The sequence below is a fragment of the Saccopteryx bilineata genome, chromosome 5 (genome assembly GCF_036850765.1).
Source record: "Saccopteryx bilineata isolate mSacBil1 chromosome 5, mSacBil1_pri_phased_curated, whole genome shotgun sequence".
In the NCBI taxonomy this organism is placed as follows: Eukaryota; Metazoa; Chordata; class Mammalia; order Chiroptera; family Emballonuridae; genus Saccopteryx; species Saccopteryx bilineata.
Window position 1 is genome coordinate 33,292,741 of NC_089494.1, and position 23,299 is coordinate 33,316,039.

Here is a 23,299-nt window from a genome sequence, read left to right on the forward strand (position 1 = left end):
ATTGTATTAAATTTAAAAAAGATTAAAAATATATGGAATGTCATCAGGTATGTAAAATGCAGAGATTAAGAACAAAAAGAAACACACTCAGCTTTTATCAGTGATGACTTTTGGAAAACAAATAATGGAGGAGAAGAATTGCTGGCAGAGATTACAATCACAAGCTATGTATTCCTATGGCTGCACTGTGAATGTTAAAAAGCATATGAATTTTAAAATCCAAGTTAAAATAGTATCTGAGTTCCTTATACATTTTTTATATTAATCACTTATTGGGGGTATCATTTGTATCTTCTGCCATTGTATATATCCTTGCCTCCTTTGTCATAGGTTAATTGACTGTTTAAGGGAGGATTTACTTCTGGGCTGTCTACTCTTTTTCTTTTTTATTGAATTTATTGAATTGATATTGGTTGATAAAATCATACAGGTTTCAGATGTACAATTATATTAATATATCATTTATATATTGGATTGTGTGTTTACCACTCAAAGTCAAGTCTCCTCTGTCACCATTTATCCTTCTTATATCTTCTCCTACCTACACCCACCACCCTCTTCCCTCTAGTAATCACCATACTGTTCTCTATGACTTTTGTTTTTGCTTAATCTCTTCACTTTTTCACCCAGTCCTGCAATCACTGTCCCCTCTGACAGCTGTCAGCCTGTTCGCTATCTGAGTCTGTTTCTATTTTGTTTGTTAGTTTATTTCATTCGTTAGATTCCACATATGAGCCTGACCTGTGGTAGGTAGCACAATGGATGAGGCATCGACCTGGAATGGTGAGGTTGCTGGTTCAAAGCCCTGGCTACCCTGATCAAGGCACATAGGAGAAGCAAGAAATTGATTCTTCCCGCTCCTCCCCTCCCCTTTCTCTCTCTCCTTTCTCTAAAATCAATAAAAAAATTTTTAAAAAGTTAAATTATTAAAAATAAAGATTCCACATAGGAGTGAAATAATGAGGTACTTGTCTTTCTCTGACTGACATTTCACTTAGTATGTGCTCTCCATGCTGTCCATCCATGCTGTCGCAAAGTGGGCTGTTCCATTACATTGTTTATATACATATCTGGGGTTTTTTTTGGTTTTTTTTATACATATCTGTTTTACCCCAGTGCCACACTGTTTGATTATTGTAGCTTTATAGTATAGTTTGATGCCAGGGAGAGTGATACCTTCATTTATATTCTTTCTAAAATTTCTTTGGCTATTTGTAGTGGTTCCATGTAAATTTTAGGATTAGTTGTAGTAATTCTGAGAAGAATGCCATTAATATTTTAATAGGGCATTGGATCTGTATGTTGCTTTAACTATGTAATATTTAAAATATATAAGGAACTCACACAATTTTATACCAAAAAAACCTTCAATTTAATTTAAAAATGGGCAGAGGAACTGAACAGACATTTCTCCAAAGAGGACATACAGATGACCAACAGACATATGAAAAGATGCTCAATCTCACTAATCATCTTAGAAATGCAAATTAAAACCATAATGAGCCTGACCTGTGGTGGCGCAGTGGATAAAGCATTGACCTGGAACTCGGAGGTCACTAGTTTGAAACCCTGGGCTTGCCTGGTCAAGGCACATGTGGGAGTTGATGCTTCCTGCTCTTCCCCCCCCCTCTCTCAAAATGAATAAATAAAATCTAAAAAAATATAAAACCATAATGAAATATTATCTCATATTTATTAGAATGGCTATTATCAATGAATCCACAAATGACAAATGCTGATGAGGTGTGGAGAAAAAGAAACTGTTGTGTCCTGTTTGTGGGATTGTAAATTAGCACAGCCACTATGGAAAACAGTATGGAGATTCTGCAAAAAAAAATTTTAAATAGAGCTGCCACATAGTCTTTCAATTCCACTTCTAGGTGTTTATTTAAAAATAAAAGCACTAATTCAAAAAGATATATGCACCCCCATATTTATTGCAGCATTACTGGTAATAGCCAAGATATGGAAGCAAGCCAGATGTCCATCAATAGACAAGTAGATAAAGAAGTTGTGGTGTACACACACACACATCTATAGATAATAGAATATTATTTTTCAATAAAGGAATGAAATCTTGCAATTTGTGACAATATGGATGGACCTAGAGGATGTTATGCCAAATGAAATGAGTCATACAGAGAAAGAAAAATACTGTGTAATTTCACTTTTAGGGCATCTAAAAATAACAAATGAATAAACAAAACAAAGTAGAAACAGACAATAGATACAGAGAAAAAGCTGATGGTTGCCAGAGGGAAGGTGGATGAGGGGATGGGAATAAAAATGAAGGAGGGACACAAAATAAAAATATAGAGAAAGTAAATTAGTGTCTTGCACAGTGAAACACAAACGAATTCCTCACAGATGGATCAAGTGAATTGACAGCATCTTGTTTGCAGAAAAGGAAAATGCTCTTTTTATCACATGTGTTTTATAGAAAACTATTCATATACTACACATTCTGTGAAGCCATTATTGAATTGACTGCACTAACCTGAACTTGGTGTTAGGATTTTATTTGCATATCAGTCCTGGGGTATTTTCAGGCACTCCAGGCTATTCCCAGACCTAGTTTACATGTGTCTGTGAACCTGTTTGTTGGGAATGAAACAGTGAGGAAGCAGGAGAGCTATAATCTGGAGCTTTTGCTGATGTGGAAAGCTGGGTTCAGATACTACCAAGGGAAATGATGGCTTTATTTCTCAACAGGCCTCAGATTATTTGTGCATTGTGAGAGTTCCCCTAAGGATGCTGGCTACAGGGAACCCCATTATTTTTGTATCTCTAGCACCACTTCCTCCTGGTACTAAAGTCCCTCCTTTTGGTGAGGAGCCCACTCTGATAAGGCCTCTCCCAATCTGCTTCATCATAGAGGTGCCACAGACTCGAATCGGGCAATTATCCTCCCCTGAGATTTTGCTGCTGATGCTGTCAGGGAAGATTGTGTCTTTTGGGATCACTAACCTAACAGAGTGTGAGTCTCAGGCTGTGGCTCCACCTATCATGTGGAGAAGCCAGTCTGAGAGGTGAGAGAATGATTACTGGTAGCATTATTTAATTAATTAAGCCTCTGGATCCATCCAGACTAAACACCCTCCTAGCCTTGCAAGTTACAAGAGCTGATATATATCTTATGTGCTTATAAGCAATTTAACTTTTGTTTCCTTTACTTACAACCAAAAAAATGTAAAATCACAAATTATACTGCAGTGTCTGAAAGAGCTATTTCAGACAAAACATTGAGTGGTTTTTCCCAGAACAGAATTTATTGGAGCTGTCCCTTGGTTGTAGTGCTGAAAACGAAATGTCATGTAGCCTGCATCTGAGCTCTAGTATAAGAAAGAGAAGGTCCCTATGGCAGTAGTCACTGGGATCTCCAGCTGCCATGGGAAGCCTACTAAATATTAATAGCTGTGTGGTTCCAGGAGAATAAAGAACCATGCTAATTCATTGACGGATGCCAGTAGAATGTAGTTAAGACTTGCTAGTAAGGTAGCAAAAGACTGACAGTAAGCAAGAAATCCACAGTTAGCATTAATCTGGAAGCAGGAATCCAGACATGCCTAGGGTCTTCAGATGAGAGTTTTTGTCCCTGAGAAAGAAGATTGAGAAAAGTAGGACCCCAGTGTTAGAGCAAATGAGCTACTGAAGTCAGAGGCCATGAGTTCAAGTCCCAACTTTGATATTTATAAGCTATATAACCTTAAGAAAGTAGCCATATTCTGCCTGACCAGGTGGTGGCGCAGTGGATAGAGCGTCGGACTGGGATGCGGAAGGACCCAGGTTCGAGACCCCGAGGTCGCCAGCTTGAGCGCGGGCTCATCTGGCTTGAGCAAAAAGCTCACCAGCTTGGACCCAAGGTCGCTGGCTCCAGCAAGGGGTTACTCGGTCTGCTGAAGGCCCACGGTCAAGGCACATATGAGAAAGCAATCAATGAACAACTAAGAAGTTGCAATGCGCAACGAGAAACTGATGATTGATGCTTCTCATCTCTCTCCGTTCCTGTCTGTCTGTCCCTGTCTATCTCTGCTTCTGTAAAAAAAAAAAGAAAGTAGCCATATTCAGCCTCAGTTCTCTCACATACAAATTGGGGATATTGATAAAAATGATAATTAAGATACATACCTGAATGGATTTTTATCTCTACCACTAGAGTTTTTTACTTTCTGAATTGTGGTATAGTTTGTTATGTCTATGAGACTCTACTCATTAAGAGCATTGACTGTTGTACTTGCCTCTTTATCTCTCCTTAAAAAATGGTAAAAGATCTTTTAATGAATTTGGTTGTCTTGTGGATTATGAGCTATGGATCTGAGCTAGGGTTAGTGATGCTTTGTGCTTGAATATTTTACAATTTTTTTTACTTGATCCTAAGTAATATCTCATAATATATGATATAGGTATGTATTTTTACAGTCCTTTTTTATTGTGGTAAACACATCTAAAATTTTAACCATTAAAAATTGACAATTTAGTGGTATTAAGTACATTCATTATGTTGTGTAATGACCACCACTGTCCAGCTTCAGTATTTTCATCATATTAAAAGGAATCCCAGGACCTCTTAAGCAGTCACTGCCTATTATCCCTTCTCTCGGCCCCGGCAACCCTGGATTTGTCTAGTCTGAATATTTCATATAAATGGAATCATATAATATGTGGTCTTTGTGTCTGTTTTTTTTTCACTTGGCATATGTTTTCATTATATTGTAGAATGTATCAGTACTTCTTTCCTTTTTATAGCCAAATGTTACATTGTATGGTTATACCACCACATCTGGTCTATTCATTCACCAGAAATTGAAACATTTAGGTTGTTTTCCTTGTGACTAGTATTGCTATGAACATTTGTGAACAAGTTTTTAATTTCAATACCCATATTTAATTCTTTTGGGAGTATACCTATGAGCAGATTTGCTGGTCTTATGATAATTTTGTCCTTAACTTACTGAGGATCTGCCAGACTGTTTTTCACAGCAGCTGTACCACTTTACATTGTCATTAGCAGTGCTTGAGGATTCCACTTCTCCACAACTTACCAGTACTTGTCATTTTCTGATTTTTAAGTTATGACCATTCTAGTGGGTATGAAGTGATATTTTATGATATTGTTACATTTAACTAATGACTAATGACATCAAGCATCTTTTTATGTACTTGTTGGCCAGTTATATATGTCTTTGGAAAAATCTCTATCCAAGTACTGTACTTTGCCTATTTTTATATTGGATTGTTTGACTTTGTGCTTGACTTGTAAGAGTTCTTTTTATATTCTCAATAATAGACCCAATATATTATTTGTAATATATAGAATATATATAAATAATAGAATATATAGAATATATATAAATAATATTTGTAATATATAGAATATAAATAATAGACTCATTATTTGTAAGTATGTAGGTCATCTTTTCACTTATTTGATAGTGGCCTTTAGTGCACAAATTTTTGAATTTTGAAGTTCAATTTATCTATTTTTCTCTTCTGTTCCTTGTATTTTAGATGTCATATCTAAGTTACCTTCCCAACTCTAAGGTCATGAAGATTTATCCTTTTTTTCTAAGAGTTTTAACTCTTATATTTTTTATCTATTTGTAATTATATTTATTTTTAATAAAATTACTTTATTTTGAAAACTATTTAGAATAAACTGGTATAGCTAGTTAATAATGTGTATAGCAGTGGAAGAGTTAAAAGATACCAAGTAATACATGTGAAGATTTATGTTCAGATCTTATTTCTGTTACCTATAAACTACATGGAATTTAAGGCAAAAAAAATTAGCCTGTCTTAGATACCTCATGTATATAAACTGTAGCTACTTGTACTCACATTGGTTTTCTTTTAGAGTTGTTTTTAGGTCAATGTGAATGTTTTTATAAAATGATGTTAAACACATGCAAAGTACCGGATACTTTCTTAAGCTAAGTAATTGTACATGTTTACTTATGAACATTCATAGGAAACAAAATCCAATGCACTGGAAACTAGCTAATGTGGAAAATTATTCCCGTATGAGACTTAAACTGGTGCCGAATTATAACTTCAAAACCCACGAGGAAGCTAGTGCTTTGAGAGATAATCTAGGTGAGTTTCAATAGCTATTTATTTATTTATTGAAGATAGTAATGGTTTTGGTGGGCTTCATTATTTTCATTAGTTTCAAAATTATTTACTCATCAAACAAGGTTGATGTTTTAGAATTGATATTTAAACGTGTATATATTTAATGCTTTTACCTTTGGCTTGAACTTAATATGACTTTCTATTTCAATTAATAACAATTTTTAAAACAAAAACATAATTTAAAACTATAAAATTATACTGTCATTCATGTGAAATGTGAACATTATGGTACATTGAAACAATGGTCCTTTCCCCTTAGTTTTGCCTACCAAGACTGAGACTGATACTAAACAGATCTAAAGAACCGAGCATCTCTAGCAGTTCTTTCTTGTACAACATATTCTTACAGAATTCTGTATACTTAGTATCTTAGATGAGCCAATGTCTTTGTCTAGGAAAAAGTGCTTAATTCCACCATTGCCTGGTGGTAATTCGAAGTAGATTTTAAAGAGTTTCTATAATTCTTTAAAAAGCCATTCTTTCCTAACCATCTGACTTAGCATTTCTCCGCCCCCCCCTTTTTTTTTTTTGCATTTTTCTGAAGCTGGAAACAGGGAGAGACAGACAGACTCCCCCATGCGCCCGACCGGGATCCACCCGGCACGCCCACCATGGGGCGATGCTCTGCCCATCCTGGGTGTCGCCATGTTGCGACCAGAGCCACTCTAGCGCCTGAGGCAGAGGCCACAGAGCCATCCCCAGCGCCCAGGCCATCTTTGCTCCAATGGAGCCTTGGCTGCGGGAGGGGAAGAGAGAGACAGAGAGGAAGGCGCGGCGGAGGGGTGGAGAAGCAAATGGGTGCTTTTCCTGTGTGCCCTGACCGGGAATCGAACCCGGGTCCTCCGCACGCTAGGCCGACGCTCTAACGCTGAGCCAACCGGCCAGGGCCATCCTTTTTGAAGAGAGTCTGTGAAATACTCTTAAATATTGATTACTAAGAGTCATTGGCCAGTTAGTTATATGTATACTAAATTGTATTTTACCAAAGCCACCTGTGTTCCTTTGTGTCTGTTGTGTTCTATTGTGTCCAGTGACTAAGGTCTTGGTGAAATTAGTACCAGTTTTGTTTTGTTTTTTTTTTCTTTTTTTTTTTTCTTTTCATTTTTCTGAAGCTGGAAATAGGGAGAGACAGTCAGACAGACTCCCGCATGCGCCCGACCGGGATCCACCCGGCACGCCCACCAGGGGCGAAGCTCTGCCCACCAGGGGGCGATGCTCTGCCCATCCTGGGCGTCGCCTTGTTGCGACCAGAGCCACTCTAGCGCCTGAGGCAGAGGCCACAGAGCCATCCCCAGCGCCCGGGCCATCTTTGCTCCAATGGAGCCTTGGCTGCGGGAGGGGACGAGAGAGACAGAGAGGAAAGCGCGGCGGAGGGGTGGAGAAGCAAATGGGCGCTTCTCCTGTGTGCCCTGGCCGGCAATCGAACCCGGGTCCTCCGCACGCTAGGCCGACGCTCTACCGCTGAGCCAACCGGCCAGGGCCCCAGTTTTTATTTTTTAAAGTTGCCTCAATATATTGGTCAATACAGTTGATGTCATAAAATTAATTAGGAGAGTTAAATACCTGTTTTACTTATATATTATCATATAATTAATAGTCAGAAATTACAGAGGGGAGCTATAATATGACTTTTTTTACTTTGTGTTTAATAGATATTTTGTTGTTAAACAGGTGTTCAACATTCTCAGGCTTCCAGTGACTCATTGCTTTTGGAAGTAGTGAAACAAGTCAAAGTTAGTGATATGGAGGAAGATAAATTAGATCTTTCTGAAGAGGAAATAACAGCTAGAGGAAATATGTATGTATATGCACTTGAGAGAATTTAAAATTATTTTGTTCTGAGAAATGGGATTGCTAAACAGTAGAAGACAGTTGCTTGAAATTTTAATACTCTATGTTTCTGGGGTCTAACAGTGCTACAGAAGTGTATCAGTGTTAACTGAGATTACTGAGAAAGGCTTCTTAGTGTTGGGATTACTTGAAGAAGTTTAGACCTTTAAATCAGAAAGTATTTGAATTGAATGTTAACATAACATCAAATTTATGGTATATTGCTAAAGCTGCATTTAGCTAGAAAGTACAGCATGAAATATAACTTAAGCAAAAGAAAGAAATTCTAAAAATAAAAAACAAATTCATGAAAAAGAAGAAAAAACAAAAGGAAAGATCAAAGAAAACTAAAGCTGGTTATTACAAAACAGATAACAAAACAATATACCTCTAGTCAGACTGGTTAAGAAAGAAAGAAAAAACAAAACAATGTAAATTACTGGTATCAGGTATGAAGTAGGAGATAATGCTACAAATATTAAAACGAATAAAAATAAATACTAATGACAATGTTATGCCAGTAAATCTGAGGACTTACATGGATAAATTATTATTATTATACATATTATTATTAATGAGAAGAGAGAGAGAAACAAACAGGAAGAGAGATGAGAAGCGTCAACTCATCGTTGTGGCAATTTAGTTGTTCATTGATTGCTTCTCATAATGTGCCTTGACAGTGAAGTGGGGCCAAGAGGAACTCTGGCCAAGCCAGTGACCCCTTGTTCAAGCCAGCAATCTTGGGCTTCAAGCCAGCGACCATGGGGTCATATGTATGATCCCATGCCAGGCCGGTGACCCCACGCTGAAGCTGGTGAGCCCATGCTCAAGCCTGTGACCTTGGAATTTCAAACTTGGGTCCTCAGTCTCTCAGGTCAATGCTCTATCCACTGAGCCATCATCTGGTCAGGCTGAAATGGATAAATTCTTAAAAGATACAAATTACCAAACTTGCCTCAGGAAGAAATAATTTAAATAGCCGTAGATGTATTTCTAAATTTTGTATCTGTAGTTTAAAAACATCTAAGAAAAAATATTTTTATTTCCTCATGTCTCCTTTATATTATTGTTGTAAATATTAGACGTATATGTATTTTAAGCCCAACAGTACAGTTTTATAATTTCTGTTTTATATGCTCATCTTTCAGTCAGTTAAGGGAAGAAAAAGAGAAAACTAAATAACTATGCCTTCCTTTATATTTGCCTATATAATTACCATACTTACACACTTGATTTGTTTTTAGTGCATTCAAATTATTTTGTGTCATTTCCCTTCAGCCTGAAGATCTAATAGCCACAAATTCTCTTAGACTTTGTTATCTGTGAAGGTCTTTATTTTGCCTTCATTTATGGCTACTTTAAAAAAACTGAAAGCTAGTTTTTGAAATTTGAGATTCACATAACATAAAATTTACTATTGTAACTATTTTAAAGTGTAATAACATTTGACTGTTTACACTCTTAGATCACTTATTTCTCCTTTTCATCATAGTAAATACTGGAATTTCACAGATTAAGAAAACATTCTTAATTTTTAACTTTTTTTAAAGCTTAGCTTTAAGTTAAGGGCTGCAGTATTTCAAGTAGATTAAGATTCTTCATGGAAATCCATTGGAAACAAAATTAGACTTAGTCATTTCTGTCCTGGAAATGAAACAGATGTGAAATATCTATACCAGAGAGCAACTAGCTTCAAGGACTTACATGAATAATATTCTGTGAGTAGTAGGAGTTCCCATTTCTATATTTCATAGTTAAAGGTCACCCGAGCCACCAGAAGACTGTCACTTCCCATTTATACCCTTCAACAAATATAAATTATATCAGTCATCCAAATCAAGATGACTTTCCTTTAAGTAAGGTATGGGATTAGCTGTGCATAGTATTATTTCGCATCTTGTCATGGGATGCTATGATGGTGATGCTCTAGTTTGATTTACTCTTGAAAAGGCTGATTTTACAGTATAAAAATCAGTCATAATTAGTACTTTTAATAATAATTTATGATACCACTAATGATGTGATCCTTTATTCACAAATTCATACATTACCTGGGTCAATTGTGTGTCCCAAATATAACTAAAATGACATTACCAGTATTGCTGCATGTTAGAACTGACCTCTGCCGATAGTGTTAAAGATTCACTATATTTTGTTTTAATGGATCATATACAGTTAAAATCTAAAACATATTTTTTGAAACTGAGTTATTGGGTAATTAGAATATTTGGATAATATTTAAGTAATTTAATATGCAGTAGAATATTTTCTGTAAATTATTGGATATATTATAGACATGAGATTTATATTTGAATATAATATTTTTTACTTACACAAAATACATTGTTGGGTGTTTGTTGTTTGGTTGGTTTTTGTTTTTACAGTGATGAGAAAAAAGAACAGGATCAAAAAGAAAAATTGGTGTTGTCAGTAGACTGTGAACTTGTTACAATAATTGACATAATTCCTGGCAGATTAGAGATCACTACTCAACACATTTACTTCTATGATGGCAGCATTGAGAAAGAAGATGGTGAGGAGTTCTGGGAAAATACTTTCTGTTTTTCAATAGTTAAGTATCCAGTTTATCAATCATTAATGTGAAAAAAGTAAGATGAGACTGTGGAGTTAAATCTATCATGTAAAAAGAGGATGGAGAATCGGTATGGAATTAAATTTATATTCAACAATGTATTGAAGAGAATGCTTTTGTTAATGTTTTCAAGAGGTTTGGTTGGGGGGATTGCTATAAACTTGTTATAAAATACAATTTTAATTTTATTTGTATGTCCACTTATTCCTGTAGGCTTTTCACCTAATCCTTTTTCTGAACATAAGAGGATATTTAAATCCAAGATGTCAACAGAGAAAAATGTTTCTAAAATATAATATTCAGAATTATTTTCTATTCTAATGGGGAATAGAATAGCTATAGGATTTTAAAGTTGTTTTAATAGAAACAATGTAAGCATCCAATATATTTAACAATTGTTGTTTTGGATGTAGAAATTGAATTCCTATTCCCTAAGTGCTGTTTTCGTCAGGAACTAGGAGATATTTTCTGCATAGTATGAGTAACTTTATATGGTACCTTAGTCACAAGATTTCTTCTGTTTTAAGGAATAGGCTTTGATTTCAAGTGGCCTCATTCTCAAGTTCGAGAGATTCACCTGAGGCGCTACAATTTAAGGAGGTCAGCCCTTGAGATTTTTCATGTTGACCAATCCAACTACTTTCTCAATTTCAAGAAAGAGGTATGTAAGACGCTACCTTTCTGGAAGCCCAAAGTATTAGCTTGAATTAATTTTCCAGGCAGTGAGCTCTAGTGAAACTTTCAACTTTATTCTTTCATCAAGTCAGAACATTAGAGGGAAAAGTATATACAGAGTGGCGCAAAAGTAGGTTTACAGTTGTTTTTATGGAAAATAATAATACAGGAATAAACCCTGTGTTTCATGTACTCACAACTGTAAACCTACTTTTGCCCCACCTTGTACTTGAGAGGCTAGCCAGTATATGAATATGAGTTTTTGTTGGGATTCATGTTTCAGTGTTTAGAGAGTGCTTGTTTTCAGTCTGTATATGTGTGCAGGTAGTAGAAAATTGAGTAGGTAGGTACCTCACTGCATCCAATTGTGAAATAAAATGCAATATATAAAGAATGCAATATATGTAATATGATTGGATTTATAAGATTAAGTTGGGTTCGATTCAGCAGTAATGGGATATGAATTTCTTCTGGAGTAAATTCTTAAACAGTGTAAGTGGTTAATAGATTACCACTGAAGCCAGGTTCTCCAGGTCCAAGTATCAGCTCCACCACTAGCTGTGTGACCTTCGACACATTACTTGCCTCATCCTTCCCTCTGCTGTTCACTTGGAGTCAGACTTACATCACATTCTGACATCTGTCCGCACCTTGTTTAGCTCTCTCTCCGTCTTCTTTCACAGGCATCTCTCTTAATAAAATTGTTTCATGTTCAAGTTTGTCTTGGCATCTGCTTCTCAGCTCACCTGGATTAGCATAAAAACTGTTTCTGTTCACTTGTGGGATAGAGGTTTAATTACAAATGATTTGATTCAGACATTTAAAGAGCATTTTTCTTTTTTTAATCAAAGAATACTTTTTTTACTATTTATTTATTTTTTTTTTAATATTTCTGAAGTGAGAAGTAGGGAGGCAGAAAGACAGACTCCCGCATGTGCCTGACCAGGATCCACCCATCATGCTCACCAGGGGTGATGCTCTGCCCATTTGGGTTGTTGCTCTGTTGCAACCGGAGCTATTCTAGCGCCGGAGGTGGAGGCCATGGAGCCATCCTTAGTGTCCAGGCCAACCTTGTTTCAGTGGAGTTGTGGCTATGGGAGGGGAAGAGAGAAATAGAGAGAAAGGAGAGGAGGAAGGGTAGAGAAGCAGATGGGTGCTTCTCCTCTGTGCTCTGGCCAGGAATTGAACCTGGGACTTCCACAGGCCGGGCCAATACTCTACCACTGAGCCAGCTGGCCAGGGCCACTCTTTTACTGTTTAAAATAAATTTTTTCTTAGAGGAAAATACAAAGCATATATTTATTAGAAAGCTAGGCCCTGGCCAGTTGGCTCAGTGGTAGAGCGTCGGCCTGGCGTGCAGAAGTCCCAGGTTCGATTCCCAGCCAGGGCACACAGGAGAGGCACCCATCCGCTTCTCCACCCCTCCCCCTCTCCTTCTTCTCTGTCTCTCTCTTCCCCTCCCGCAGCCGAGGCTCCATTGGAGCAAAAGATGGCCCGGGCACTGGGGATGGCTCCTTGGCCTCTGCCCCAGGCTCTAGAATGGCTCTGGTTGCAACAGAGCAATGCTCCAGATGGGCAGAGCATCGCCCCCTGGTGGGCGTGCCGGGTGGATCCCGGTCGGGCGCATGCGGGAGTCTGTCTGACTGCCTCCCCGTTTCCAACTTCAGAAAAATACAAAAAAAAAAAAAAAAGAAAGCTATATGATGGAATTAAAGCTAACATGTTTCTGTTGAATACTGTGTGTTTGTATAACTGTAGTTTTTAAAGCATATTTGTATATAGTATCTAATCTTTGTATCAACTTTCAGATTAGATAAGGAATATTTTATTATTTTTTTAGATGAGGATATTAAAGTTCAAAGCTGAATTTTATTACTTTACATTTATATAGCCCTGAACAATTTATAAAACTATTAAGAATAGAGATTATTACTTTTAATGTACAAATGAGTCTCAGTAAATTAATTGCTTTGCCAAGATGATTAGTAAATGACTGAACTAAATTTGAAGTAGACTTGAATTAGGTTTCTGATTCCATGTCTGATGAACATTCCATTATACACTAAAACTTTCTCAAAAAATACATGTCTTAACTTCATCAAGGCTACTATAATTATGTGAAATGTCCAACTGAGACAAATCCATAAAGAGAGGGAGGTCATGGTTGTTAGGGTATGGGAGAGAGTGGAAATTGGGCAGCAATAGCTAGTAAGTAAAGTTTCTTTTGGGGATGATGAAAATGTTTCAGAGTTAGGGAATGTTGGTAGGTGCTCATCTCAGAATACACAGAAAAGCCCACTGAATTGTATACTTAAATGGTGAATTTTGTAGTATGGGAATTATCTCAATAAAACTTTTACAAAAGCCATAATTCTGATTTGTCTTGATCAATTTTTAAATTATAAAATGCTGTTTTTTTATAGGTTAGAAACAAAGTATATAGCAGACTGTTGTCATTTCACTCTCCAAATAGTTATGGAACCAGGTCACCACAGGAGTTATTCAGAGCATCAGGATTGACACAGGTAGGAAACTTTAAGTTATTGTTCCGGTGTATCTCAGACTTTTGCTTAAAAGTACAATTTTCTAATTCTGATATATTTTAGAGCAGGGGAGATACTGAGACAGACTCCTACGTGCACCCCAGGGATCTACCCAACAACTCCATCTGCGTCAAATGCTTGAGTACTGAGCTAATTTTAGCAGCTGAGCTATCCTCAGCACCGGGGGCCACACTTGAACCACTTGAGCCACTGGCTGTGGGAGGGGAAAGAAGGAGAGAAAGAAAAAAGGGAGAGGGCCCTGGCCAGTTGGCTCAGCGGTAGAGCGTCGGCCTGGCGTGCAGGGGACCCGGGTTCGTTTCCCGGCCAGGGCACATAGGAGAAGCGCCCATTTGCTTCTCCATCCCCCCCCTCCTTCCTCTCTGTCTCTCTCTTCCCCTCCCGCAGCCAAGGCTCCATTGGAGCAAGGATGGCCCGGGCGCTGGGGATGGCTCCTTGGCCTCTGCCTCAGGCGCTGGAGTGGCTCTGGTCTCGGCAGAGCGACGCCCTGGAGGGGCAGAGCATCGCCCCCTGGTGGGCAGAGCCTCGCCTCTGGTGGGCGTGCCGGGTGGATCCCGGTGGGGCGCATGCGGGAGTCTGTCTGACTGTCTCTCCCCGTTTCCAGCTTCAGAAAAATACAAAAAAAAGAAAAGAAGGAGAGAAGAGGAAGAGAGAGCGAAGAGGGATAAGGGGAGAAGCAGATGGTTGCTTCTCCTGTGTGCCCTGAGCGGGGATTGAACCTGGTATTTCCGTACACCAGGCCAGTGCTCTATCCACTGAGCCACCAGCCAGGGCCTGATTATTACAATTGCTGTTCTTCCATTCAGATTGATCTTTTGAAGTAGCTTTCCCTCACAAATAGAGTGCTCTGTCCTCCAGCTCCCATATTATTCAATTTATGGGCATATATTATGAATTACTCTTATTTTTATTTATTGATTGATTTTTACTAATTTGCTCTTTAAAAATATAACGTTTTTTTTTCATAATAAAATAATTCATGCATGAGATAAAAAATGGAAGCATGCAAATCACAGAAAAATAGTAAAAAACAAAAAAAGAAACATTTGGCCCTGGCCGGTTGGCTCAGCGGTAGAGCGTCGGCCTGGCGTGCGGGGGACCCAGGTTCAATTCCCGGCCAGGGCACATAGGAGAAGCGCCCATTTGCTTCTCCACCCCCCCCCCCTTCCTCTCCGTCTCTCTCTTCCCCTCCCGCAGCCAAGGCTCCATTGGAGCAAAGATGGCCAGGGCGGTAGGGTTGGCTCCTTGGCCTCTGCCCCAGGCGCTAGAGTGGCTCTGGTCGCGGCAGAGCAATGCTCCGGAGGGGCAGAGCATCACCCCCTGGTGGGCAGAGCGTCGCCCCTGGTGGGCATGCCGGGTGGATCCTGGTCGGGCGCATGCGGGAGTCTGTCTGACTGTCTCCCTGTTTCCAGCTTCAGAAAAATACAAAAAAAAGAAAAAAAAAAAGCAACATTTTTTTCTGACAACCAAAGCTAACTAGTGCTTTGTGTATTTTCCCTTCACCTGCATCCCAAAATCTCTTTAATTTATACTGCAAACATTCAGAAGAATGGCCACTGATTTTTGCTTTCCAGAACTGTTAGTTTTCTAATTAGGGTCTCTGCCCCAGCTCTCTCCTTTCTCCTACATATGCACTAACCTTTTAAAAAAGTTTTCTTTAAAAAAAATTTTTTTTTTAATTTGTTGATTTTAGTGAAAGAGAGAGAGAGACAGGAATATCAATCTGTTCCTGTATGTGCCCTGACCAGGGATCAAACCAGCAACCTCTGTGTTTTAGGACGATGCTCTTAACCAACCACACTATCTACCAGAGAAAAAAAAACTTTCTTTTACTTTTTTTTTTTTAATAATTTTATTTTTTAATGGGGCGACATCAATAAATCAGGATACATATATTCAAAGATAACAAGTCCAGGTTATTTTGTCGTTCAATTATGTTGCATACCCATCACCCAAAGTTAGATTGTCCTCTGTCACCTCCTATCTAGTTTTCTTTGTGCCCTTCCCCCTCCCCCTTTCCCTCCCCCCCCCCCCAACCACCACACTCTTATCAATGTCTCTTAGTTTCACTTTTATGTCCCACCTACGTATGGAATAATGCAGTTCCTGGTTTTTTCTGATTTACTTATTTCACTTCGTATAATGTTATCAAGATCCCATTTTGCTGTTAATGATCTGATGTCATCATTTCTTATGGCTGAGTAGTATTCCATAGTGTATATGTGCCACTTCTTTATCCAGTCATCTATTGACGGGCTTTTTGGTTGTTTCCATGTCCTGGCCACTGTGAACAATGCTGCAATGAACATGGGGCTGCATGTGTCTTTACGTATCAATGTTTCTGAGTTTTGGGGGTATATACCCAGTAGAGCAGGGGTCCCCAAACTTTTTACACAGGGGGCCAGTTCACTGTCCCTCAGACCGTTGGAGGGCCAGACTATAAAAAATACTATGAATAAATCCCTATGCACACTGCACATATCTTATTTTAAAGTAAAAAAACAAAACGGGAACAAATACAATATTGAAAATAAAGAACAAGTAAATTTAAATCAACAAACTGACCAGTATTTCAATGGGAACTATGCTCCTCTCACTGACCACCAATGAAAGAGGTGCCTCTTCTGGAAGTGTGGTGGGGCCGGATAAATGGCCTCAGGGGGCCGCAGTTTGGGGACCCCTGCAGTAGAGGGATTGCTGGGTCATAAGGTAGTTCTATTTTCAGTTTTTTGAGGAACCACCGTACTTTCTTCCATAATGGTTGTACTACTTTACATTCCCACCAACAGTGTATGAGGGTTCCTTTTTCTCCACAGCCTCTCCAACATTTGCTATTACCTGTCTTGTTAATAATAGCTAATCTAACAGGTGTGAGGTGGTATCTCATTGCAGTTTTGATTTGCATTTCTCTAATAACTAAAGAAGATGAGCATCTTTTCATATATCTGTTGGCCATTTGTATTTCTTCCTGGGAAAAGTGTCTGTTCATGAACTTTATTTTTCAATTAGTTGACATTCAGTATTGTTTTATATTAGTTTCAGGTGTACAACATAGTGGTTAAACAATTATAATTCTAGTATTCACTTAGCACCATACATAATAATATTTTTTACCTGTTCTCTATGCTGTACTTTTATCATCTTAAGTGTTATTCTTGTTTGATAAGCCATTAGCAGTTCTTTCCTATTGCTTATGAAATAAGCTTTATTTAATAAAATACACTCCCTGTTTTCTGTGGAATAAACTTTATTAAAGTACTGGTTCTTCAGTTTGGCACTGAAGAATAATTATAATTGGGCTTTTATACATATAGGTTAATTTCTCACCATTTCCATTAAGTACATCCCTTGCTTCAGGCACACAGTAAACTTAAACTTGAATATTAATCTGTCAGCAAAATTGTCTAGCATACCCACGTTATGTAGAATAATTAGCAGGCTAGGTGCAATAAGATGATTAAAAGAAAAAAAATTATTGTCTTTAGAAAATTTTGTATCTAATGTAGCAAAATCTTTCTACCATTGCTATATAAAGGTAATTTTATGAGGATAATGTAATGTTTATGCAAACTCTGTAGATAATTCGAGTACACAAAGATACTGTATTTTTATATGTGCACTTATGAAAATATAAAATTATCAAAGTTGGACAGTTTTCAATTTAAAAATTTTTAGATTTTAAATAGAATATTTAATTGAAATAAAAAATTCTTATGAAGACCTTTTAGGCTGTAGAGTAAAATTTATATGGAAGTTTCTGTTTCCTTTCTAGAGATCAGTTTTTAAAGGGATGTGAATTTAGGGAAAGTATATTGATTTTGTGTGTGTGTGTGAGAGAGACACACACACACACACAGAGACACAGAGGGACAGACAGGAATGAAGAGAGATGAGAAGCATCTAGTCTTTGTTGCAACTCCTTAGTTGTTTATGATTGCTTACTCATATGTGCCTTGACCAGAGGTCTATAGCAGAGCAAATGACCCTCTTGCTCAAGCCAGCAACCTTTGAGCTTGAGCCAGCAACCATGGGATTGTGTCTTTGATCCCATGCTCAAACCAGATGAGCCCATGCTCAAGCCTGGTAACATCAGGGTTTCGATCCTGGGTCCTCTGTGTCTCAGTCCGATGTTCTATCCACTGTGTCACCACGTGGTCAGGCAGCATATTGATTTTATGTTCATGTTAAGCCTTTTCAGAAGCGCCATTTCTTTTATCTAAAAGATGATAAAGCCTGACCAAGTGGTGGCACAGTGGATAGAGCATCGCACTGGGACACGGAGGACCAAGGATCGAAACTCCGATGTTGCTGGCTTGAGCACGGGTTCATCTGGTTTGAGCAAGGCTCACTAGTTTGAGCAAGGTGTCACTTGCTCCTCTGTAGCCCCTCCCGCCATTAAGATACATATGAGAAAATAATCAATGAACAACTAAGGTGTGCAACAAAGAATTAATGCTTCTTGTCCCTCTCTGTCACACATACACAAATAAAAGATGATAATGAAAACAAAGGATTATGTTGGTAATCAGTAATAGTTACTAATTTCTAAGAGAGATTAATTTTGTTTTTCTTTTTTTGTGCTGTCTAGAAATGGGTGAATAGAGAGATATCAAATTTTGACTACCTCATTCAAATAAATACAATGGCAGGACGAACCTATAATGACCTTGCACAGTATCCTGTGGTAAGTTTTATATAAATCTCATAAATAGGGAATTGCCTTTCAGTTTTATACTACACAAGAATATACTGCTCACGCCTGACCTGTGGTGGCGCAGTGGATAAAGCGTCGACCTGGAAATGCTGAGGTCGCCGGTTCAAAACCCTGGGCTTGCCTGGTCAAGGCACATATGGGAGTTGATGCTTCCTGCTCCTCCCCCTTCTCTTTCTCTCTCCTTTCTAAAATGAATAAAAAATTAAAAAAAAGAATATACTGCTCACAAAAGTTAGGGAATATTTTATAGCTTCATACTCATTTTGAAATATCCCCCAATTTTTGTTAGCAGTATATATGCACATGGTAGTTATTCTTTTTTGTGTGTGTTTGTGTGTGGCAGAGACAGAGTGTCAAAGAAAGGGACAGATAAGGACAGACAGACAGAAAGGGAGAGAGATGAGAAACATCAATTCTTCATTGTGGTTCCTTAGTTGTTCATTGATTGATTTCTCATATGTGCCTTGACCAGGGGGCTACAGCAGACCGAGTGACCCCTTGCTCGAGCCAGCGACCTTGGGCTCAAGCTTGTGAGCCTTGCTCAAAGCAGATGAGCCTGCACTCAAGCTGGCATGGCAACTTTGGGGTCTCGAACCTGGGTCCTCTGCATCCCAGTTTGACGCTCTATCCACTGCACCACTGCCTGGTTTTTAAAGTTTTTAAAACTTTTCATTTTTAAAAAGTTATCTGTATATCTTTTACTCTATTTTCAAGAAGTATATAAACTTGAAGCATAATTAAAAAATAAAAGCCTTTTTTCTTTTGCTTCATAGAAAATATTCCAGTGAAAATATAGAAATAGTGCTTTTGGTTATTGAAATAAAGATGAATGACCATTTGCAACAGAGAAAAATATTTTTGAAGATTATTCCTTTTTATCTTTAGATAAACACTTGATATATGAGGATAGTAGCTTCTCTAGAAAGAAATGTCTAAATTATAAATTGTGTCTCTTAGTTTCCCTGGATCTTACAAGATTATACTTCAGAAGAGTTGGACTTTAATAACCCATCTATATTTCGAGATCTTTCCAAACCAATTGGGGTAGTTAATGATAAAAATGCCAAAGTTATGCGAGAAAAGTAAGTGCCTTTTATCATTTTGAAAGATAACCATTGCTTATTTGAATTTGTGTTGATTTCTGTGGCCAGCCAAGTATTAACTCTATTAAAATGCACAACTACTTTTGATAATCATTCTGATAATTTCTTCACTAAATTTTCTTGAAATTGTATCAGTTGGCCTTAAAGTACCTTAACTATAGTCTATTTCCCTTCCTTGCCAAATTTAAATTAATATTGCTTAGAATTTCTTTTTACCTTGTAAAAAGTAAGTGCTAAAGGATAATAAGTTCTTGACATTTTTCATCCCAAGTAATGTAGATTTAACCTACTAATCTAACATGTAAAAATATCCACCTAAGGTGATATTTTATTAGATATAAAATTAATGCTAACCTATTCACAAATACTGTGAATAAAAACAAGTGTGTGGAAAATTTCAAACTGTCATTTTAATAAAGAAAGGTTTTATAGTTTTATCTATATATTTATACACAGTCTCACAGGTTTTTTTAGAGCCAGCTACTGACAAGTAAAAGAATAATTTTCATTTCCCTTTAGCTCCATGTGAACTTGTGTATAACTTGTCACTTATGACTTCTGATAATAAGAACAAAGAACTGTTTTGACAACAGGCTTAGTTGTAGATTTATTTGGGAGTAAATAGTATGTTCTTTTTTCTTTTTTTTTTTAAGCAAATCTTCCCCAGGACATTTTTAATGCTTAATACTTGATTTGATTTACTAGTGGAATGTGGCTGTTTGTGTATTATTACCTCATTGCCATTAGTCAAACATTTGTTTTGACAATAAAAGGTTTATTTTTTTTAAAGGTTTATTTTTAACATTGTGCCACAGGAAGTATGTATAATTGTTTTGAATTTCAGTGCTATTTTTTTATAAGTACAAATAAGTTTGACTTGAAAACTTTTTTTAATTCTCTTGAATATTAAAGATTTCTCTATAAGAGAAATTGGCTTCAACTTGAGGATCTGATTAGTATTTCGGTTTAAAAATTTCAGTGTTTATTGCCCCAAAAAACTGTTCATTCTTATTCAAATTTTATACCCTTTAATTCAGATATCACCATTCAAATCACCATTCAATACAATCACACCTTTAAGTATCCGTGGTAGTGCTTACAAAATTAATGTGTGTGTTTTTCTCCAGTGAACTGGTTGGGGCCTTCTTCCTATCCCCTTTCTTTCCTTCATCTTTAACCTTTAGGTTTTTAAGCATTTATTTACAGATTCTTGACTGATTCTCCATATGTTTATTTCTGTTACCTTGGCCACAATAGAATGTCTAATTATCACACAGTAAAAAAATAGAAGCAACCTAAATATCTAAAAATAAGAGGCCCTGGCCGGTTGGCTCAGCGGTAGAGCGTCGGCCTAGCGTGCGGAGGACCCGGGTTCGATTCCCGGCCAGGGCACACAGGAGAAGCGCCCATTTGCTTCTCCACCCCTCCGCCGCGCTTTCCTCTCTGTCTCTCTCTTCCCCTCCCGCAGCCAAGGCTCCATTGGAGCAAAGATGGCCCGGGCGCTGGGGATGGCTCTGTGGCCTCTGCCTCAGGCGCTAGAGTGGCTCTGGTCGCAACATGGCAACGCCCAGGATGGGCAGAGCATCGCCCCCTGGTGGGCAGAGCGTCGCCCCTGGTGGGCGTGCCGGGTGGATCCTGGTCGGGCGCACGCGGGAGTCTGTCTGACTGTCTCTCCCTGTTTCCAGCTTCAGAAAAATGAAAGAAAAGAAAAAAAAAGAAAGAAAAAAAAATAAAATAAAATAAAAATAAGAAATAGTTATAAATTTGCATATATACATACATGTGTAAAACCCACATACTTATTAAAAATAGACTATTTAGTCATTTGGAAAGAAAACTGTTAAGAATAGGTTGTAAAATATATATTATGTATAATACTTTTATGTTAAAGTAAAGTTGTGTATTAGTTTGTATATTAAGAATTAACTTGTATTCACCAAAACGTTAATATAATAGCTTATTTTAAGGGTCTTTTTGTCCTCTCTGTTCTCAGTGAACAAGAATTATTGCAGAATACAAAACTGTTTGAGAATCCAGTATTAGTGATATTTCATTGTTCAGAAAGTGGTACTACTGAATACAAGTGGTTTTTTTTTTCTTCATTTATTTGCAGGGTGTGATAATACAAATACATATCATAAAACATTAAGAAGGACTTCTTAAAAATTGTGTTTTCAACAATTCAATAGAAGCTATGTTTTCTGATTTTAGTTTTACTATTGTGGTTACAAAACTTTCGGGTTGTTTTTTTTTTTGTAGATATGAAAATTTTGAGGACCCTATGGGAACTATTGATAAATTTCATTATGGTACTCACTATTCAAATTCTGCCGGGGTTATGCACTATCTTATTCGTGTGGAGCCATTCACTACTCTTCACATCCAGCTTCAAAGTGGAAGGTATGTTTTGGGTGAAAACATTTTTATAATACTATCTGTTAGTGTTAAAAACTGCCTTCATGTCATGTACTATATAACAGGGCCATTTCTTTTTTATTTGCTTCTATTAGATTTTGATGCATGTGGCCTCTAAATAAAAATAGCCAAACTAGTTTGAAAAAGGGGTTTCTTAAATTGACAGAAAATGACTTAAAATATATATTCATTGATTTTAGAGAGAAAAGAAGGGAGAGAGAGAAAAAGAGAGAAATATTGATTTGTTGTTCCACTTATTTATGCATTTACTGTTTTATTCTTTTATATGCCCTGACTCGGATTGAACTCACAACCTTGGCATATTGAGACAATGCTCTGTCGTACTGAGCTAACCTCTCAGGGCCACAAATGACTTTTTAGGCAAATTCCTTTTTTCTGTTACCCAATATACTTTTGTAATTCTTACTGGCTTTAGTAACCCACCATAGATTTAAACTAAGAACTGATTTAGAGCTAGATCCAAGACATCTACTAGAGAATCAAACCTAACGAATGCCTATGTTATGCTCCTAAAAATATTTATTAATCAAGAGGAATAAAAAGGAGGAATGAGGGGCAGTTACTTTATAGTAGCAGCTCAAACAGGTCTGTGATGCCATTATATCATATTATCTGTCAGTTTTAAACTACCTATGTTACATATTTTCCTAATGATCCTACAGAAACAAACTTCTTTTTTGTGTGACAGAGACTGAGAAAAGGACAGACAGGAAGGGAGAGAGATGAGAAGCAGCAAGTCTTCATTGCGGCACCTTAGTTGTTCATTGATTACTTTCTCATATGTGCCTTGACCAGGGGACTACAGCAGAGCGAGTGACCTTTTGCTCAAGCCAGCAACCTTGGTTTCAAGCCAATTACCTTGGGCTTCAAGCCAGTGACCATAGGGTCATGATAGGATCCCATGCTCAGGCCATCGATCCTGCGCTCTAGCCAGATGAGCCCGCGCTCAAGACGGCGACCTCAGGGTTTTCAACCTGGGTCCTTGGCGTCCCGGTCCAATAATCTATTCTCTGCACCACCACCTGGCAAAAAACAACTTAATGAATCCTCTGATTCTCAGTATATCTTCCAGGTAGTTTTCTACTGATTCACATTTGTTTCCATGTTGCCTTATTCTTTAACATTACCATTTCCTCTCTCACCCAATTAAGAACTATGTAAACATTGCCTGTTTTCCTCTTCTACTTAAATACAGCTTTTATCTCCCAAAATCAGCCCAGGTCCCTTATTCCTGATTTTCATACATTAAGTCTTG

At 37.6% G+C, this 23,299-nt stretch overlaps 1 protein-coding gene across 8 annotated transcripts in view; it reads left to right on the forward strand.

Annotated features, from left to right (window-relative positions):
- Window positions 1-23,299, forward strand: part of NBEAL1 (neurobeachin like 1) — a 181,925-nt gene that overhangs the window by 106,034 nt on the left and 52,592 nt on the right. For all 8 annotated transcript variants that reach the window (XM_066279146.1, XM_066279151.1, XM_066279145.1 and 5 more), the window contains 8 exons: window positions 5,969-6,093; window positions 7,804-7,930; window positions 10,347-10,495; window positions 11,083-11,216; window positions 13,654-13,755; window positions 18,380-18,475; window positions 19,463-19,587; window positions 21,868-22,008. In XM_066279146.1, the coding sequence (XP_066135243.1) occupies window positions 5,969-6,093; window positions 7,804-7,930; window positions 10,347-10,495; window positions 11,083-11,216; window positions 13,654-13,755; window positions 18,380-18,475; window positions 19,463-19,587; window positions 21,868-22,008 (999 nt within the window). The remainder of the gene's footprint in view (window positions 1-5,968; window positions 6,094-7,803; window positions 7,931-10,346; window positions 10,496-11,082; window positions 11,217-13,653; window positions 13,756-18,379; window positions 18,476-19,462; window positions 19,588-21,867; window positions 22,009-23,299) is intronic.